At 43.5% G+C, this 18,253-nt stretch overlaps 1 protein-coding gene and 1 long non-coding RNA gene across 7 annotated transcripts in view; one reads left to right on the top strand and one right to left on the bottom strand.

The window, feature by feature from the left end:
- The window catches only part of GOLGA1 (golgin A1), a 31,106-nt gene extending 20,436 nt beyond the window's left edge, over positions 1–10,670 (bottom strand). For 4 of the 6 annotated variants that reach the window (XM_039506716.1, XM_039506713.1, XM_039506715.1 and 1 more), the window contains exons 1-7: positions 10,542–10,670; positions 8,519–8,838; positions 6,184–6,274; positions 4,409–4,483; positions 3,835–3,932; positions 3,076–3,108; positions 1,159–1,287 (exon numbers count right to left, since the gene is read on the bottom strand). In XM_039506716.1, the coding sequence (XP_039362650.1) occupies positions 1,159–1,287; positions 3,076–3,108; positions 3,835–3,932; positions 4,409–4,483; positions 6,184–6,274; positions 8,519–8,653 (561 nt within the window). In that variant the 5' untranslated portion in view covers positions 8,654–8,838; positions 10,542–10,670. Of the gene's footprint in view, positions 1–1,158; positions 1,288–3,075; positions 3,109–3,834; positions 3,933–4,408; positions 4,484–6,183; positions 6,275–8,518; positions 8,839–9,843; positions 10,039–10,541 lie in introns of those variants that run through there. The other 2 variants (XM_039506714.1, XM_039506717.1) reach the window with 2 other exon arrangements.
- Positions 10,671–10,760: 90 nt separating this feature from the next.
- LOC120386826 lies at positions 10,761–18,202 on the top strand. The gene is made up of 3 exons (XR_005589934.1): positions 10,761–10,907; positions 11,871–11,963; positions 17,783–18,202. It is a non-coding gene; the product is annotated as an uncharacterized LOC120386826 (long non-coding RNA).
- Positions 18,203–18,253: the final 51 nt, after the last annotated feature.

Raw genomic sequence — 18,253 nt, 5'->3', positions numbered from 1 at the left:
CTATATATTTCATGTTATAGCTGTCTTGGATGATGACCCAGCACATGTTTGTTTTAAGAACACTTTCACTGCAAATTTGACAAAATGCAAAGAAAGTACCAATGTGAAATTTCTAAAGATAGCTACTGCACTCAACCTAAGGTTTAAGGATCTGAAGTGCCTTCCAAAATTTGAGAGAGACGAGGCGTGAAGCATGCTTTCAGAAGTCTTAAAAGAGCAACACTCTGATGCTGAAACTACAGAACCCAAACCGCCAAAAAAAGAAAATCAACCTTCTGCTGGTGGCATCTGACTCAGATAATGCAAATCAACATGTGTTGGTCCACACTGCTTTGCATCGTTATCAAGCAGAACTCATCATCAGTATGGACGCATGTCCTCTGGAATGGTGGATGAAGCATGAAGGGACATATGAATCTTTAGCGCAACTGGCATGTAAATATCTTGCAACACCAGCTACAACAGTGCCATGTGAATGCCTGTTCTCATTTTCAGGTGACATTATAAACAAGCAGCAGACAGCGTTATCGTCTGCAAATGTAAACAAACTTGTTTGTTTGAGCGATTGGCTGAACAAGATGTAGGACTGATCGGACTTGTAGGCTCTAAAGTTTTACATTGTTTTGTTTCTGAGTGCAGTTATGTAACAAAACAAAATATCTACATTTGTAAGTTGCACTTTCATGATAAAGAGACTGCACTACAGTACTTGTATGAGGTGAATTGAAAACTACTACTTTTTTTTAACAGTGCAAATATCTGTAATCAAAAATAAAGTGAGCACTGTGCACTTTGGATTCTGTGTTGTAATTGAAATCAATATATTTGAAAATGCAGAAAAGATCCAAAAATATTTATATAAATGGTATACTGTTATTGTTTAACAGTGCAACTGATTGCGTGATTAACCTTGTTGAGCGCTCTCCTGCTGACAAAGCTGCTGCTGCTCGTTGGGGGTGGAAGTGTTTTTTGGTCAGCGGGAGAGCTCTCTCCCGCTGACAAACAGCAGCTACACTGCACGCCTTTCAGTGGCATGGCTGTAGCAGCACAGTGGTGTCGCTAAAAGGTGGGTAGTGCAGACAAAGCCTTAATGTCGAGCCACCAAGTAGTATATATATTCGAGCACTAAACAGAAGAGAGACTACAAAATAATCTCACCATGTGTTTGACTTTGGCCAGTTCCTGCTGTTGAAAGCCCTCCAGTTCATCAATTTCATCTCTCTTTTGGAAAAGATTCAAACTCTGCTCCCTCATTTCTTGTAACTGAGCCGAAAGAATCTCTTTTTCCTGTTAAACCACCACCAAAATTAAACAAGGATTCCAAAATGTCTGTCACTCAATTTCAGGTCAGCAATGTATTAAATTAAGCTTCTTGGGAACAGAATCTTGTTTTATGTTTATAACTGCAAATCACCATGCACTCTTATGGTGCTATATAAATAACAGACTTCTTACTGAGACGCATGCATTCTGAAAATATATGTGTAAGCAACACAGCTTGCATTATTGAACTTTGGAAACTTTCAGGACTGTGCTGTGAACAAGACAAAAATAACTTTCATTTAAGAAGAAATTACATAGGAAGTTCTTTACACCCACCATTCAAGCATGCCATGATAGAAAATTAATACTTGAAACACTTGACAGCAAATCTAAACATCTGTTTAACGCTTCTATGGTAAAAGATGCCTGGAGCAGAGACTTAGTTGGACAGCTGGAACAACTACAGCAAGAATGAAATCCTTTATAAAAAAATTACTGAAGTGGAACTAATTTCTGCTATGATGCTAACAACACAAGATTGAAGTCAACATATGCCTGTTTTTGGACAATAACTTTACAATACAGCCATGGCTGCACTCATAGCTACAGCTCTTTTGGCAAAAACTGCTCTTTTTATAACCAAGATACTCTCTGGTAGCGAAGTGCTTCATGTCAAATCCCCAGTGGGGCAGGTGACCTAAACAGGCAAACAGGTATTGCCATTACACTTATTTCATTTGCAGGCATCTGTGGCCGTTAGCCAATAGGATTTTTCTCCAGCCAGATGTAAATTCCCTTATGCTAATAAAGCTCTGATCTATAGTTATTACAGTGCTCACCAGCTACTTTGGTGACACGGCTAGAAAGGCTCTTAACAAATCTCACCAAGTCAATGCTACAGAGAAAAATAAGGGGAGCGGTACTAAAGCGCATCATGCAGCACTCTGTTCAGCAGTTGCCATAGCAAATGCATATAATATTCATGGCAGGAAATGAGCATCAACGGCAGACAACAAAGGAAGAGGGAGTGCTTGCAAGAGCCACTACATAGTCTATACTAGTGAGGGTTTTGTTTATACAGTGCCAACGGGGCGCTAAATGTTTCGCAGACAGGCATGAAGACATGGTCACTGTCCCAACCAGTTTATAGTCTGAAAATATAAGGATCTTCCTTTTTTAAGTGTATCATCAGCTTGCACATAAAGATCGTCCTCACCCCAGGACCACTCTGTTCTCCCTCAAACCACAGAGGGTTAAGAGATTAAATCATTTCCTGGCATGCAGTGTGATTTTGTAGTACCTGACTCCCAACCTCAGGATCAGACCCCAGAGCTCTCACACCGGCTCTGAAAGGAATAGCTGCGAGACCTTAAGCACTCACATCTCTCTATCCTCAGCTGCCCCCTCTGTAAAATAGGGATGATAATACCTCAGCAGTATTGCAAGGGATTCATTTACTAATACTTGAAAGCATAAAGCAAGAAATGTAAGTGCTATCTCAACACTCCGCTAATGAGACACGAGCAATCTGGGTAAAGGCTGAGCTTTTACATCTATGCTGGCTGGCGTGTCAATCTCTCATCTCTTGCTTGCGTCTGAAGTCTGTGATTTGTTATTTCCTTTTCCAAAAGGAGTTCCAGTTTAACTTCTGGGGTGATGAAGTGGAAAATGAAACATGAATATCAGGTCTCAGCCAGATAACAAGGGATCAGATACTCTGGATAATTACATTTTCTGTATAAACTTTTATTTGCCAAGTCCCAGTATGTGCATAGGCCTACATTTAGCAGAGCGATATCAAAGGAGACTTGCCTTTTCAAGATGAACCAACTTTTCCCTCCATTCCTGCAAAGGGGAGGAGAGGAGGACAGAAAAAAAAAAAAAGAGGGCAAATAAAAATCTAAGCACCAATAAATGTGACTGAAGGTATTAAATTAGGAAAATTGTTATCAAATGGGAAGAGTAAACGTAACCAGAAAGGATTTTAATATACCAGTAAAGCCTATGACAGGTTCATTTATGACACCACAGCATATCTGCCCTGTGCAAACAAAAATGCATCATCTACAGCAGTGGTTCTCAATGTATTTACCATTTTGGGCTGCATATGCAGCTCTCTCTGTCATGTGGGCCACGTTCACACAGTATTTATGCTACCTGTATGGCCCTGAGAATGTCACATAGGCTGCAGCTGTGTGCTGATTGGGCTGCAAGCAGCCCACGGGTTGAGAACGACTGATCTACAGACATTTTAATTAGGTGACAACAGAGTTGTACCTAGACAGCAAATGTGAATTTGAGTTCACATTAGAGACTTTCATGAGCTCTTTTAAAGTAAAAAGAGCGAGCGATGCACGTTGTCTCACAATGAGCTGTCAGCAACACTGACCCTTGCACCTTATCCCTCTTCCTTTCCCTCCACCCAGATAAGAATAAATCAAGGCAAACAAATGCTGCATCTCAGCAGTGATTCTCTAGTACTACAATATGTTGACTATGCCAAGATCATTGTACTCAGAAGCCTCCCACTATCAGTCAACTGTTTCATTGTGTCAACCTTGTGTTTATTACCTGGTCCTTTTTTTCCAATGCCAAAGCCATTCCTTCAGCCATCTTTGCTCTGTTGGCCTGGTAAGCCTCGTTCTGCTCCTGAAATTTCTTCATGGAAGCTGTCAGAGAATCACTAGTTAAAAAGTCAGGGTATGCAAATGCCAACACTGTGTATTTACTTCTGTAAATACTGTATTGTAGGTCACACTAAAATTTAGAACTACCACTGTCAAGATGGCCAGGCCTCCCTTTATGTTCACACAATGCCTAGCACTATATGAGTGCTACCACAAACAAAGATATGAGCAAAGCCCCCATCTGGACTGCAATACTGCTGTAGATTTTTTTAAAATGCCAGTCATAAGTTCAGCAAAAGTGCTTGCTGGCAACTGTCAGACTAACAGCAAACAAACCACAGCTGCTTTGTTCACTGTAAATCAAGCAGAAAGTTGTGTGCTATTTTTACAATCAATATGTACTCAATGTGGAGAAACATTTCTAACTATGCAGCTTTTTACACTCTGTCTGCATTCAAGGCAGAACAGTTTTAAATTAAAAACAAAAAAAAAGAAAAGGAAAAAATAAAAGTACGTACAATCCTGATGCTTTTCTAATGCAATTTCAAGCTTCTCTTTTATCTTCTGCAAGTTTCGGACCTGTTCAGCATAATCTTGGGTGAGGAGGGAGAAGTACAGACGAGGAATGGACAGACATTAGGGAAAGAAATTTAAAAAAATATGAGTGGAAAGTGACAATGATTTTCTTAACTAGAAAATCATTCCTGTTAAGGAAAACTAGGCTGCCCTTAACAATGAACACCACAAGCAAATAATTCTGCCACACACCATCCATGGAGTAAATGGTCGGTACAAACAGAAGGGCCTAATTACAACTAACAACAAGGAAAAGGCACTAAATTTGCACAAAAAAGGGAACATTGGCTACAGCAGAACATGGTGACAAGCACGATGATTTGGTTTGACTTCTGCTTGTGAAGAATCGCCCCAATGAGAAAGTGAAGGAGGGTTGGAGAAATCCAAAAGCAGTTGATTTTCTTGTTCCATATTACACCTTACAATAGCTGTGCAATATTTCAGAGATAGTGCATTTTGGCTAGCTCCCCTGCTTAGCCAACAAAACCACACTCTTACCTTTAAAATCCAGGTCTTAATATGCAGAAGAGGCAGTGAATGTGTAACTCTGCCATTTTTTGAGCCTATAAGACTGACAGGCCAGATTAAAGGAAGAAGGTACCTTGAACAAGTGTATTTAGAAGCCCACAGGAGGATTTGTTTACAGAGCTTGGAGTCTGGTCAAAGTTTCAGGTATTTGTAAGACTCCTGTCTCTATGGCAGCGAAGCATTGAGACCTCAAATGCCCCTAACAATATTTAGGGATTATCTCTTAGGAATAGGCGAGCACTTAACAATTCTAGTTGCGCCATAAGCCTCCTTTGCACTTCCCATATTCGAGAGCTGAGCAGGGGCCTGCCCAGCCCCCAGCTCAAGTTAGAACAACCTTGAGGCTGCTCCAAGTTAGGATTTGTTTCCCGTGACTGTCCTAGGAGCCCCGGGAAGCAGAAGACAGCAGAGGACATGGTGCACTCTAGCCATGCCCCAATCTACTCCCTACACCCAGGACCAGGAGCAGAGTCAGCACAGGGCCCCTTTGCCGGCTGTATGCCAGCCAGAGAGGTCCCCATTACAGGGACAGTCTCCAAGGGCCATTTCTGTCCAGTTTAAGATGCACCAAGAACCAGGCCCCCACCCTTACCCCTTTTTTGGGAGGCAGGTCTTTTTAGACCATTAGCTCTTTCAGGTCAGAGACCATGTCATCTTAAGTACTGTACAGTGCTGAACACCATGGAGCCCTGACCCTAACTAGGGTCTTTGATTTCTTATTTACTATTGCAGTAGCATCCAAACGGGGGCCTGGAGGGTTCACATCCAGGGCCTTGGAGTTGTGCTCCAGCTCCAGGCAAAAATCTGCAGCTCCACTGCTCCAGAGCTGCTCCGCGCTCCAGCTCCAAGCCAAAGCCCTGTTCACATCCAAAAAGAAGTGTTCTGGTTGGAGCATGGGGACAGAGAAAATTATACTGAACATTTGGGAAGATCACACGGATGTGCCAAGAGAACAGCAGGAAGACAGGAAGTCATAAATCTTTATTTGAACACTCTGTATGGATTTTGTATTGACTGTATTGTACATCTCGCAGATGCTGACCAACAAGCTTATTATAAATGGGTTAAATAGAAAGTTAGCTAGACAGCAAAAAAAATTCCTTTTGTAAATAAAACAAGAAGTGTGAAGGAAAATATTTCCCAGCATTGAAAGGTTGTAAGTTAACATTTACATCCCCAGAAAACATACCAGACAGTTTGGCCTCCAGTTTTCGTATTTGTTCATTTCTTCTAAGTAGCTGGGATGAGAGATCTTCTCTGGAGCTGCTTCCATCAGAGGCCTTGGCAGGTTAGAGAGAGAGGGGTAACTATGTGGTTTCTGAACTTCAGAAAGAACAATCCTGCCACACTCAAATTTTAATGACGGCGAACATTATAAGGGCTAGAAATAATGAATGGTTTCCTATTTCTCATGGCAAGGAGAACAGATTTGCATATTCTGCTGGCTAAGTCAGTGCATATGGTCCTTGGGAGAAAAAGAGGGTATAAATGTCAGCTCTGCAACATGGGCCTGTGACACAAAATACAATATTTTCTAAGACCAATAGTTGCTGAAAACAAGTAGCTCAAATTACTGGACTGACCATGTAATAGATGACTGGAAAGAGAAATTAAGCCACACAGGTTGGAAGGATTCCAAGCAGGGGAGAGGATGAATAGGTAAGCAGTGGGAAAAGGGAAAGTGTAAGCCTTTCGTCTGGGAAAAACAGTTTGCCAACACTGATACAATGTTAATTTCTGACAATAATTTAATTAGTTTTTATTCTCTACAGTACTCTTATTTTTTGCTCATTATGGAAACAAAATTAAAAGCAATTAAGTACATACTGCTAAAGCACAGAATTCTTAAAAGATGAACAACAAATCCTGAACTGTTACTCATATTTTATTGTATGCAATGTAGTTGTAGCCGTGTCATTCCCACAATATTAGAGACACAAGATGGTTGAGGTAATATCTTTTATTTACGGCGTATTACAACAATTTGTAACCCACTAACCCCCTCTTTTTGTCCTATGACTGCAGAGATGTTAATGGTCCACTCTGCCTCGAACGGTCCCTTAGAATATACGCTAACTACTTATGCTAAACAATCTGTTCCACCTTGCATTTAGCTGCGATGCTCCAAGTATCTTTCCCAGGAGCCAGATCTACACTGCAGACCTATATCGGTATAACTACATCAGAGGTGTGAAAAAGCTACACCCTGGAGTGACATAGTTATACTGACCTAACCCCCTGTGTAGACAGCACAATGTCGATGGGCGAGCTTCTCCCGTTGATATAGCTACAGCCTATCAGGGAGGTAGATTAACTACGCCGACAGGAGAATCTCTCCCATCGGCACAGGAGCGTCGTCACTGAAGCGCTGGGGCAGCTGTGCCGATGCAGTGTTTTAAGTGTAGACCTGCCCAAGACCAGAAGAGGAGCTGTGTGTGGCTAGAAAGCTCGTCTCCCTCGCCACCAGAAGTTGGTCCAATAAGAGACATTACTTCACCCACCTTTTCTCACATATATTTTAATGTCTCCCTCCACTGTACTTTTCTGTTCTCTACACCAACAATGCAATAGCCACAATGTTTCTCAATATATCATCAATTGCTATGTGAAAATTAGCTGAGTGGGGGAGTGAAAAACTGAGTGTAGTAACCACAGTATTTTCCCATTTACTATTTGAGATCAAGATTTCCTGTCTAGCTCAGCAACCAATATCTATGTTTGAGATTCAGAAATAATATTTTACAGCAACCCCTTCTTGGAAAAATCTATTTTACAGATGATGGAATGAAGACATGGGAATCTGCTGTTCTACAGCAACACAGCATACAGTAACTGCAGGCTCCGAAAGTGATGCTGCTGTATAATCTAATCTAGGATTTGGGTGATATAAGAGCCTTCAGAAGGCATGACTTTCAGTCAAAGCACTAACAGGTTTTATTTAATTTATGCACACCTAAAATTATTAATATATAATCTACATATACTATAGTTTAATATGAAAAATAGTTTATCTAGACATTCCAATAACAACCTACAAGTTTTTCCAGTGCTACAGAAACAACATAAGTATCCTATGGAAGTATGTAAACAATATGCCTGACCAGTAACTGCACCAGGAACCTAAGAGGTTAACATAGAATCAGAACACTACAATCTAAGACTTATAATGCTGAAGATTGCAAGAAAGCAATCCTCAGCATTACATTTACTTACAGTATCTTGAGTTTTGCTGTAACATCGTTTGATATTTTATACCTTCATTTGCCATGTTCTTCACTGAAGATAATTATGTAATTTATATTCTTAACATGACAAAATAATTATGTTTAATATTTATTCTCATCCACTAACACCTATGTTTACTTCAATTTCCAAAAACTATTCTGATTAGAGATACATTTGCACATCACACATCTCACTCTGCCATGCACTTGGTTTTTCAGTCACAGTCAAGATTCTTGCATGGCTTTTTGTACCCTTGTGCATTAGAAATGCTGTAGTAAAATGCAAAATATGATACTTACAAAATCATCTCCAGAATCTGCTCCCACAGACGTGATTGACTCTTTGCTGACTGATCTGGGAATTCTGGCAGCCCCTCCTGGCCGAGGAGCAATTGCTGCTTCCTCTGCTATCTTCTTCTTCAGTTTTGCAAACATTTTACTGCAGCTGCTGTTCTATAGCACCAAAAGAGCCAGGTATTTTGAGACACGACTGTCCCCAAATTACACAGTTAATAAGTTTGATGCTCTATTTAAAGGTTCCAAAAGTCAAGATTTAATTTTAACTCAGCCAGTTTTACTCCTGTTCCACTTTCTTCAAAGGGCTCATAGCCTAACAGTGCCTGTGAATTAAAGAGAGATCAAGTTTCAACACCAAACCAGACAATAGACTGAAACCAATACAGCATTAAAAGACATTTTTATTATCCTTATTATAAAGTTCATATCTGTTAGACTGCACAATTAACATTTAAAAAAAAACAAATTACCTACTGAATTGAGTGGAAACACTCAAATTCATTATTGTTAATTGTCAAAAGTGAATTTGGAATTGTCACTGGTGACAAGTTATGCAGATTTCTTCCCAGAAAGATATTTCATTTACTTTGTACACAGTTTTCCTTAGCAAAGCTGTGGATAAGAGGCAAGAAGTTTGGTTAGTGGAATTTTCTGTCAATTCTCCAGATTGCATTTCCTCATTTTGCTTAGATTGGCCTCATGAACAAAACATGTGACATGAGTATAAAGCAAGGTTCTTTCTGGGTCATTCACACTGGTAATTTCTCGATGTTTTCTCAGAACTACTTTGGCTCTCTAGAGCAAACAGAAATAAAAATTTATTTGCAGTTATTAACTACACTAATCAAGGAGCCTAGTAGGAGCATACTGACATGACAATGATAGACACATCTCAGAGTAAATTTCTCTCTTGCTTCCCCCTTTTGCTGTTTTGAGTTCTTAACATTCCCTTTGACTTTTGCAGGGAATTATTACCGAGTTCTTCTAAACTCTCAATTTTGGTGGCTCAGTTGGGAAATAAATCTTTCCTCATTTCATCACCTAATTTTTAAGCAATTCTACAGAAATTTGACAATATAGTCAACAATTCATCTTTATTGTCTCCTGCAATGTCAACTTCCTCACATATTCTTCTGCTAACTCATCTGTTTGTCTTGTGATCTACGGAAAGTCATAGACGGAGCTGCATCTACTGTCATCATTCAAGGGTTAACATGCTGCTCCTAGAAATACTGAACATTTATCACGCTCCACCAAATCCTTGTCAACAATCCACTGATTTACCAGGTTGATGTGCAACCTCAGACAAATCTTTGTTCTCAACTCACCTGGATGTCCCTCCTCTATGCTCTTACAACGACTTTGAGCGTTGAAAACAGCAGTGTAAGCCCACTGTGAAATGAGCATTCCAAGTAGTGACATGGATACAAGTAGTTACTCAGAACTCTCTTGAGTATTCTGTATTAATTACTCCACTTCCAAACAAACAGAGTTACCACCACTTCGTCCAGCACACAGAGTCCGCACAGGGGCAGTTACTCCAGAACGTCCCCGCTGCAGACGACGCCAGAAAGAACTGGAACGAGCTTTGGGCTAGTGTCCGAAGTTGCACAGCGTGCACGGGGCCCATCCCGGCCGCGCCTCGCACACTCTCGTGGCAGAGGGCGGAAGGCGAGCACAGCAAAGCAGAGCCCACCGGCTCCCTCAGAGGCCACGCACCGCAGAACCCTCCCGCTGAAAACCTGAAACTCAGAGACCTTTTCCGGGCACGCCCGGTCCCCCCGCGCCGGGCGCCCCCTGATTATCGCTCCTCAGCAACGTAGCCCGTGGACACGGCGGCCGCGACTTGGCCGCGTTCCCCTCCCAGCTCCTGCCAGCGGCGCCGCAGCGGGACCAGCCCGGGCGCCTCCTCCCCGGGCCAGGCCGGGCCGCCCCGCTCAGAGCAGGCCGGAGCCCGCGCGCCTCGGACCCGGGGCATATCCGCGCCCAGCCCCTCCCCCACGGGGTGTCTCAGCGTCTCACTCACCGCGCGGCCCCCGGCCCCTCTGCCCATCCCCCATCGCCTCCCACCGGCGGCAGCTGCTTCCGGAGCCGAAGGTGACGCTCCCGACACCGGGAACCCGCTGTCAAGCCCCCAACCCGGAAACATAACTCGGCAGCCGGAAGTAACGAGAGGAGAGGGCGTCTGGCACCAGGCGCATGCGCACAGCGGAAGGCGCGCGGGCAGTTTCTCGCCGTCCGGGCTAGAGCCCTCCCCGCAGCCTCGTTCCGGCTCAGCAGCCGTTAAGCCCGCGGGCCGCCGGGTGTGCGTCAGCCGCGCCGCGCCGTCAGGGGCCGGGGCCGACCCTCCCCTCATGGACCGGGCTCCCTCGTCACTGGCCGGCGGGAGCTGGTAGGGGGCTAGGGCGGCAGTAGGGAGCCGGCCGGGAGCCGGGGCCGGGGCGGCAGTAGTGGGGGGGAGCTGGCCGGGAGCCGTGGGCAGTAGGGAGCCGGCCGGGGGCTGATAGGGGGGGCAGTAGGGAGCCGGCCGGGAGCCGAGGGCGGTAGGGGCTGGGGCTGGTGGCGGGAGGGAGCTGGCCGGGGGCTGATAGGGGGCAGTAGGGAGCTGGCCGGGGGCTGATGGGGGCAGTAGGGAGCCGGCCGGGAGCCGATGGCAGTAGGGGCTGGGGCTGGTGGGAGCTGGCCGGGGGCTGATAGGGGCAGTAGGGAGCCGGCCGGGAGTTGGCCGGGGCTGATGGGGCAGTAGGGAGCCGGCCGGGGGAGTTGGCTGGGGCTGATGGGGGCAGTAGGAGCCGGCCGGGAGCCGATGGCAGTAGGGGCTGGGGCTGGTGGGGCTGGCCGGGGCTGATGGGGGGGGGCAGTAGGGAGCCGGCCGGGGGGGGAGCTGGCCGGGGCTGATGGGGGGGGGGGGAGTAGGGAGCCGGCCGGGTGCCGGGGCGTCAGGCCGGCCGGGACTAGACAACTATTTCTGACGTTTGTTACGTACGAGGTCGGCCGAGGCCGCCTGCCCCTGCTGCAATCAGGTCGTTCCGTTTCCCAGCCTAACCCCGGGGAAAGGCCGGTGCACCCTGCGCTCCTGTTCTGACCCCTGGGCACCGTCCGCAGCCTGGGCGCGTCCGCTCCATAGCGCTGCCCCGCGGTCACTGCGTACCTGCAGCCCGAGTACGGGGCCAGCTGGAGGAGGAGGGCACGTAACTTACTAGGGAGTTTCACGGGTAGTTGCTGGACAGCGGAGGAATGTTAACAGGCAGCAACCCTTGAGTCTAGTCCAGGTTCGGGCACGGAGTGGGATATAATGATTAGAGACCTTTCTGCTAGTCTTCCTAAAGCCTGCCCTCTTCTGCTTGTCACCTAGCATGTCCCTTCTCCCCCCCGCCTCTGCATTGTCAGCCTTCTTGTGCATTCCCCATGCTGCCTGGGTGCCACCTAGGAAGCTACTGAGAGACAGGTGAGTTGCTCCCTGTTAAGGTCTTGTGCTTGGCAGCATTGAGACCCACGGGGGCTAAGAGGAATGATAGCAAGGAAAGTACCTTGAAGCCTGGACTGGAGCATGCTCAGTGCAAATGGAATCAATGGAGAATTTAGCAGCCAAACTAAAAATTGCTAGGAACACATGCATGTTAGATGTTTGTTAGAGACTCAACTCAGCCAAACTTGGCTTCCTCTATAACCCCAGGAGCAGCTTCTAAATTTCAAGTTCCTGCTCCAAAGAATAAAGGTGCAGAAGTTTCTCAAGACAACAGTAGTTGGTTGTTTTTTTTAAATATTGGTAAAACATTTTTGTCAAACAGCTTAATTGGGTTTTTGCTGAATTTTATTTATTGCCTCCTGAGGCAGACACTCAGTATGGAAAATTTGAGCTTGAATGCATAAAGTCTGGCAAAGTTACAAGAAATAGAAAATGAGGTCTTATTGTGGAAAGCGTAAGGCAACCTTAACTCTAGGCATCCATACCAGCTATACTTGCAGTCAGACAACAGCCCTGAAAACCAGTTGCCATTGAGTACAGGAGGTACGTGATTTACTAGCACCAACACACAAAGCCACAACAATGTAAGAATGTGCAGAACAGATACAACAGAAAGCTATCAGAAATAAATTGGTTTTTGCACTCTGCCCTTAGAGGAATTTGGGCTGGACATGAAGATTAACTTCCCTTCTCTTGCCAAAAATGTCATGGAACCTTTAAATGACCATAAAGTGTTTTAGCTGACACCACCACCGCAATGAGCATAAGCTCACCAAGAGCTGGTACAGATGTACACAAGGAAAACCAGAAATGTTTTAAGCAAATATGTTTATTTTATATTGGTAATACACATAATTTGAGTGGATTTCAGATACAAAAATCATGTACAATAGTTCACAACTGATGAATGTAGTCACATTCTGAGAGAACATTTACCAATGTGAAAATGTCAACACACTAACAGCAAAAAAACCACACTTTTCATATTGTCATTCAATGCAATAAACATTGTTACAGTATTTCATTCCCTTGGTGCTGTATTAGCTCTGTGCAGAATCACAGTGTTAGTTGGAAAGTCTGTTTAGTGGAATAAATCTTCCCAGCAGCAGCAAGCAAGCAAGCAAAAGGATGGCACATACACACACTGCTTTTGAGGAGCAAGTCACCACTGGCCATTAGGCATTCCTAAACCCACCATTACCATCTTGTTGGGGTATCTGCCATTGAAACCCACAATCTCTCACACAGTTTTGCACGAACTACAGCATGAAGTATCAATATCAACAGACTAAAGCTGGGAAGAGATTTATCAGATGGGATGAAACAAATGAGAAAACTTCCATGGTTGAGATATTATGGTGTAAGCAATTCAGATGCATTAAACACAGACAACAGCTTATAAGTTGCACAAGACAGACATCAGGTTTCCACATCAACCATGTGAGCCGGTGTTTGTGTGTAACATTATCTCTGTAGCACTTTGCAGAAAAATGTTCTAACATTGTAAAACCAAAATGACCTCAGATTCCCTCAGCACCAGAAAAGTCTCTCACTACACCGGTCAGACCAGGATTATTTTCTCTTTTATTTATTTTTTTAAACCTCAAGTCATAACAGACAGATAAACTGGCAACAAGACACATGATTATGTAACAAAGGGAAACAGGCTTTGTGAACCATTACAGAGGTTTGTTACCCAACAGCATCATCACATGCACTATAGACTAGCAGCACTTGGAACAGGATAGGTACATGTAAAACTCTTGTGCTTCCATCTCTTCAGAAGAGAGTGCCTATTAGAAATACAACGGTATATTCCCTACAAATGGCATCACAGTTCAACAACATTTTAGTTACATACAAGCATTGGCCACAGTTTATTAAAATTCCTTTCATACCACTAAGGCGGCAAGTTATGACCTCCAAACAATAATGTTAAAAAACAAGCATGTTACTTTCTAATAACAATACAAAGCTATAAAAATTACATAAATCATTTGTCTCCATGGGAAAAAAATGTCAGATACTAAGTGCAGACATGCTTGTTCCACACATTGTTGACTTCAGCGTTCTTTGATTTTAATATAAATGTTTACTCACAAATTACAGTAGGGATTCCATCTGGCTAAGATGGCATTATTGAGTCTGAATATATCATGATCTACATATTCATATCCCTTCCTGACATACAACGCTGCTGCTGTCTGATTAAAAGCTTGGCTTGTATCATGTAAACTAGAGCGGATCGTCCATTTAAGTTGGGTGGTATAGGCATTTTGGTTGCATGCAGTTCCATTTATGGAAATTTAAATATGCCTTCCACCTGGATTATCCAAACATATCCTTATGACTCTTGATTCTCTTAAAGTTGTCTAATCACCAAAACTATGAGAGACTAAGGTTTGTGTATAGCTAAACCAAGAGAAAAATCTGGAGAGCCACTGGTTCATCAAGGGCCAGCTGGCAGAAGGGAAAGCATGCAAGAAATCTGCAAAATGGCACTGAAAGAGGCTTAGAACTGATAATGGAAGCAATAAGCAGGCCTTGGTGTTATTCTAATTACTAATAAGAATCAAGGTGGAAACTGAATTTTTTTAAATGAAGTAACTTCAATTCTCTTAGAAGCAGTAACTTCTTCCTGAAATGTCCAGTGGTCATATATATGTCATAATATCTAATATATATATGTCATAATATATTCCTTTCCTTCCAAAGACAATAGAATATTTTTCTGGAATTACATTGCTTTGGTGAGTTACAGATACCTTGCAAGAAAAGTCCATTTGCTCCAAAAAATTTCTCTCTTTATATATTTAAGTAAAATAGGTTTGTTTGTTTTACCAAAATAGGATATACAGGCACCTGGCTGTAAAATAATTTTGAACCAATTCAATATAAAAATTACTTTTAGCAATAAATATTCTGATTCCCAAAGGCAGAAAGCTCCCATTTCCTGCATGGATGGGCTGCCTGAGGTGGAGTTCATCTTTCTGGATTCCCATCCCCATTTTCCTTGTACTAACTGATCCTAGGGGAGGGGCTGGAGAAGGTAGTGGCACCTTGTGCTTTTTTTTTTTAAAAGTACTGCTAGGCAATGCCGTGCTCCAGCAAATCAGCTCAGCACTGCTACTGAGAAGTGGTAGTAACAGTGTCCAGGGAGTTCCTTCTTGTAAGCAAATATTAGGGAACAGTCTGAATAGAAAATTCAAAACAGAGTTTCTGCAGCTTCAACTCGTATGGCAGGCTTTGTTAGCCCTGCAGGAATACGTGCAGAGAAATGACCTCTGAATAAGATCTGAAAACTGCTCCAGTATCTGAACTGAACAAGTAAGCGGTATTTGAAGTCTGTGACTCAAGTCTCAAAAGCAGGAGGTGAAGCTGGGATCTAAGAGCAATGCACCTACAGGACAACAGCTGGCTGGCAGAAAAACTGAGAAGGAATGGAAATTCATTCCTTCAATCTTCTGAAAGACCACTCAATTCAGAAATCTTCAGCTCTCTTCATCCAGGGTGGAGAAGGCGGGGGGAGGGGAGAGAGTTACAAAATAACAAGGCAGGGTCTTTTTAAGATGAAGGGTCTGAAGAGCAATGGCAATAGACTTACTTGCATGGCCCCCATTATGGCAATCCTCCAATCCAGCCTCCTCAAACACAGACCCAGATGGTACCACAGTCCAGTTACATGATGTTTGATGGCATAGTCTGTACTAGACTTTTCCCATAAGATTACCATGGTTCTTATTGGTGCAGCTCAGTTGTAGCATTGGTGAGAGCCCTAGTATGGATCAATTGTAATGTATTAACTGCTACGTTGCCTAGTCCTGCCAGCTCTATATCAAGGCTTCTAGTATACCACTGCTACCACTACTGAGCTGTAACGGTGAGAAAGTCTAGTGTAGACACAGCCTGTTTAAGAAAAGTGTTAAGACAGAAGGGCTATTCAGAGAGGTCACAAACAAGTTTTTAACTTCCAGGAAGGAGTTTGGTTCAAAGGTTTATGTACAAGTTTGGATATGGTTCTGATGCTAATGAAAGGATAAAGGAATCAAGCCCAATCAATCAGCATGAAGCCTTCTCCACTCTCCAATATCTGCAACATTGTATATGGAATTTGGGCTTCTAGGCATGCTCCCTCACAGTACAAAGAGCAGCCATAGATTCACACACAGATATTAAGTATCAGAGGGGTAGCCGTGTTTGCTGCTTCTACAGAACCAGACTAAGAATCCTGTGGCACCTTATAGACTAACAGACGTTTTGCAGCATGAGCTTTCGTGGGTGAATACCCACTTCTTCGGATGCAAGTGGTGGACATTTCCAGGGGCAGGTAATTTCCACCACTTGCATCCGAAGAAGTGGGTATTCACCCACGAAAGCTCATGCTGCAAAACGTCTGTTAGTCTATAAGGTGCCACAGGATTCTTTGCTGCTTACACAGATATTAGCATCTCCTCCCATCCTCAAAGGGTCAGTTTTTACACAACTGCTAAAATTTTAAGATCTCCAAAGATTAACAAGTGCCCCTGCTGAAGCCTGAATTCCCATTCCTATATGCTCCCTTTGAATCTTAGGAGAGAAATGTCCTCATTTTCTTTCCCTGAAAGAGTTTCCTAGTAGCCATTACTTCAGCGCTATCTGCTGAAGATTATTATTTGAGATCCATCAGGACAAAAACTGTTTGAGACTTTTCCAGAATTCATTCCAGAGTCCAACTCCATTCTTCACAGGTGTTAATGCACCTTCATTTTTGTCAGAGTAATGCACAAGCAGCAAAGTGGTGGCACCTTTTTATACTTGGAGAGGGGGTAGAAATTACTGAATTCATAAGAAGCTCCACAGCCCTGTTTGTTGCTGTTAATCTGAGACACCAAGGGGAAAAGGCAACAATAGATGTTTTAAAGCCCAGATAGCAGAGGAGTACCAGGCAAGAGGGATGCCACCAATGGAGGTAAATTACACCATACCCACTACGTTATCATAGGCAGAACGTATGAGCTGTGGCAGAAGAAATCTGCAAAGCAGGCACTTAGTCAAGTTTGCATATTTTCCTCTAAATATTATAGGCTAAGCTTGCTGTCTTCATAGGACCTTTCCTGAACTTGGAAGGCAAGTTCTCTCCACTGTTGTAAGCAATTCAAAACACCCATGTTTGTTTGTTTTTTCAAAAGGTCTGACAAGAGCCGGTCCATTACCTCTCCCCTACCTCTAACTGTGATCCTCCCAGATCAATCTTTCTTTCACTGCTATTCAGTTCCTAGCAGTGAGGATTTCTGAACATGAAATGAACAGGAGAACATTTTTCTGTTATGTACAACCATGCTGTATGTACAGAGAGGTATCCACAACCATATCCACATGCCCATGCATACAGTAGGTATACACATGTTGAGGTTGACTCAGACTTTAAGGTCAGAAGGGACCATCATTATCATGTAGTTTGATCTCCTGCACATTGCACACCACAGAACCTCACCCACCCACTTCTGTAAGAGACCCGTTAGTCCCTGGCTGAGTTACTGAAGTCCAAGTAACAGAGAATCCACCATTTACAATGGATGAGTTCAAGTAAGTTTGAATGGGAAAAACTATTAGAACAAGATAAATGAAGTTCACTCTTTGAAAATCCCTGTTGTTAAGTATGATTAGTAGCAAGTATTCTGAACCAAACCAACCAGATATGATAGAATAGCCAAGAAGAGAATGAGAGACTCCTTTAAAAAGTGCATCTCTGACTTTTTAGACCCAGGCAGAGTTGATGACATGTTTGGATTTTGACTTAATGTTCTCATTCTTTTCAGATTCTAAACAAGCCTCTCCTACCAGCCCTCTCTGCATGTCCATGTCTGACTACTGCAAACTCTAGCTAATGGGGAGGCAGGACCAAATACATCACTTGGTTCTGTAGACATAGAGGTCACACAGAAGCACCATAAGCAGAGACTCTTCTTCATCCAAGCTGTGCAGAAGACAAGCATCAGGGCTTCCCCATCAGCTCACAAACCACATGCCACAACGGTTCACCAGGACACAAACAGGGCATGCTAATGGAATCCTTTCTTCCAAGCTCATGTACACATGCTATTCCCAGCTGCAGGGAAGTGAAATGGAACCACAACAGTCAAAGCTAAACATGGGATTTCAATACGGTCACAGTGCAATGACCTGGGACAGAGCTTCTAGCTTATTTAATGTTGAAATGCAGGAGGGGGAAGGTAATACAGATGCTGTGCGCTCTCCCTTTGTGCTGCAACTACAGAGATTTCCATATA

The sequence above is a fragment of the Mauremys reevesii genome, linkage group 19 (assembly GCF_016161935.1).
Source record: "Mauremys reevesii isolate NIE-2019 linkage group 19, ASM1616193v1, whole genome shotgun sequence".
NCBI classification, from domain to species: domain Eukaryota; kingdom Metazoa; phylum Chordata; order Testudines; family Geoemydidae; genus Mauremys; species Mauremys reevesii.
The sequence above is the reverse complement of the archived record's forward strand: the minus strand, read 5'-3'. Positions and strand labels throughout refer to the sequence as shown.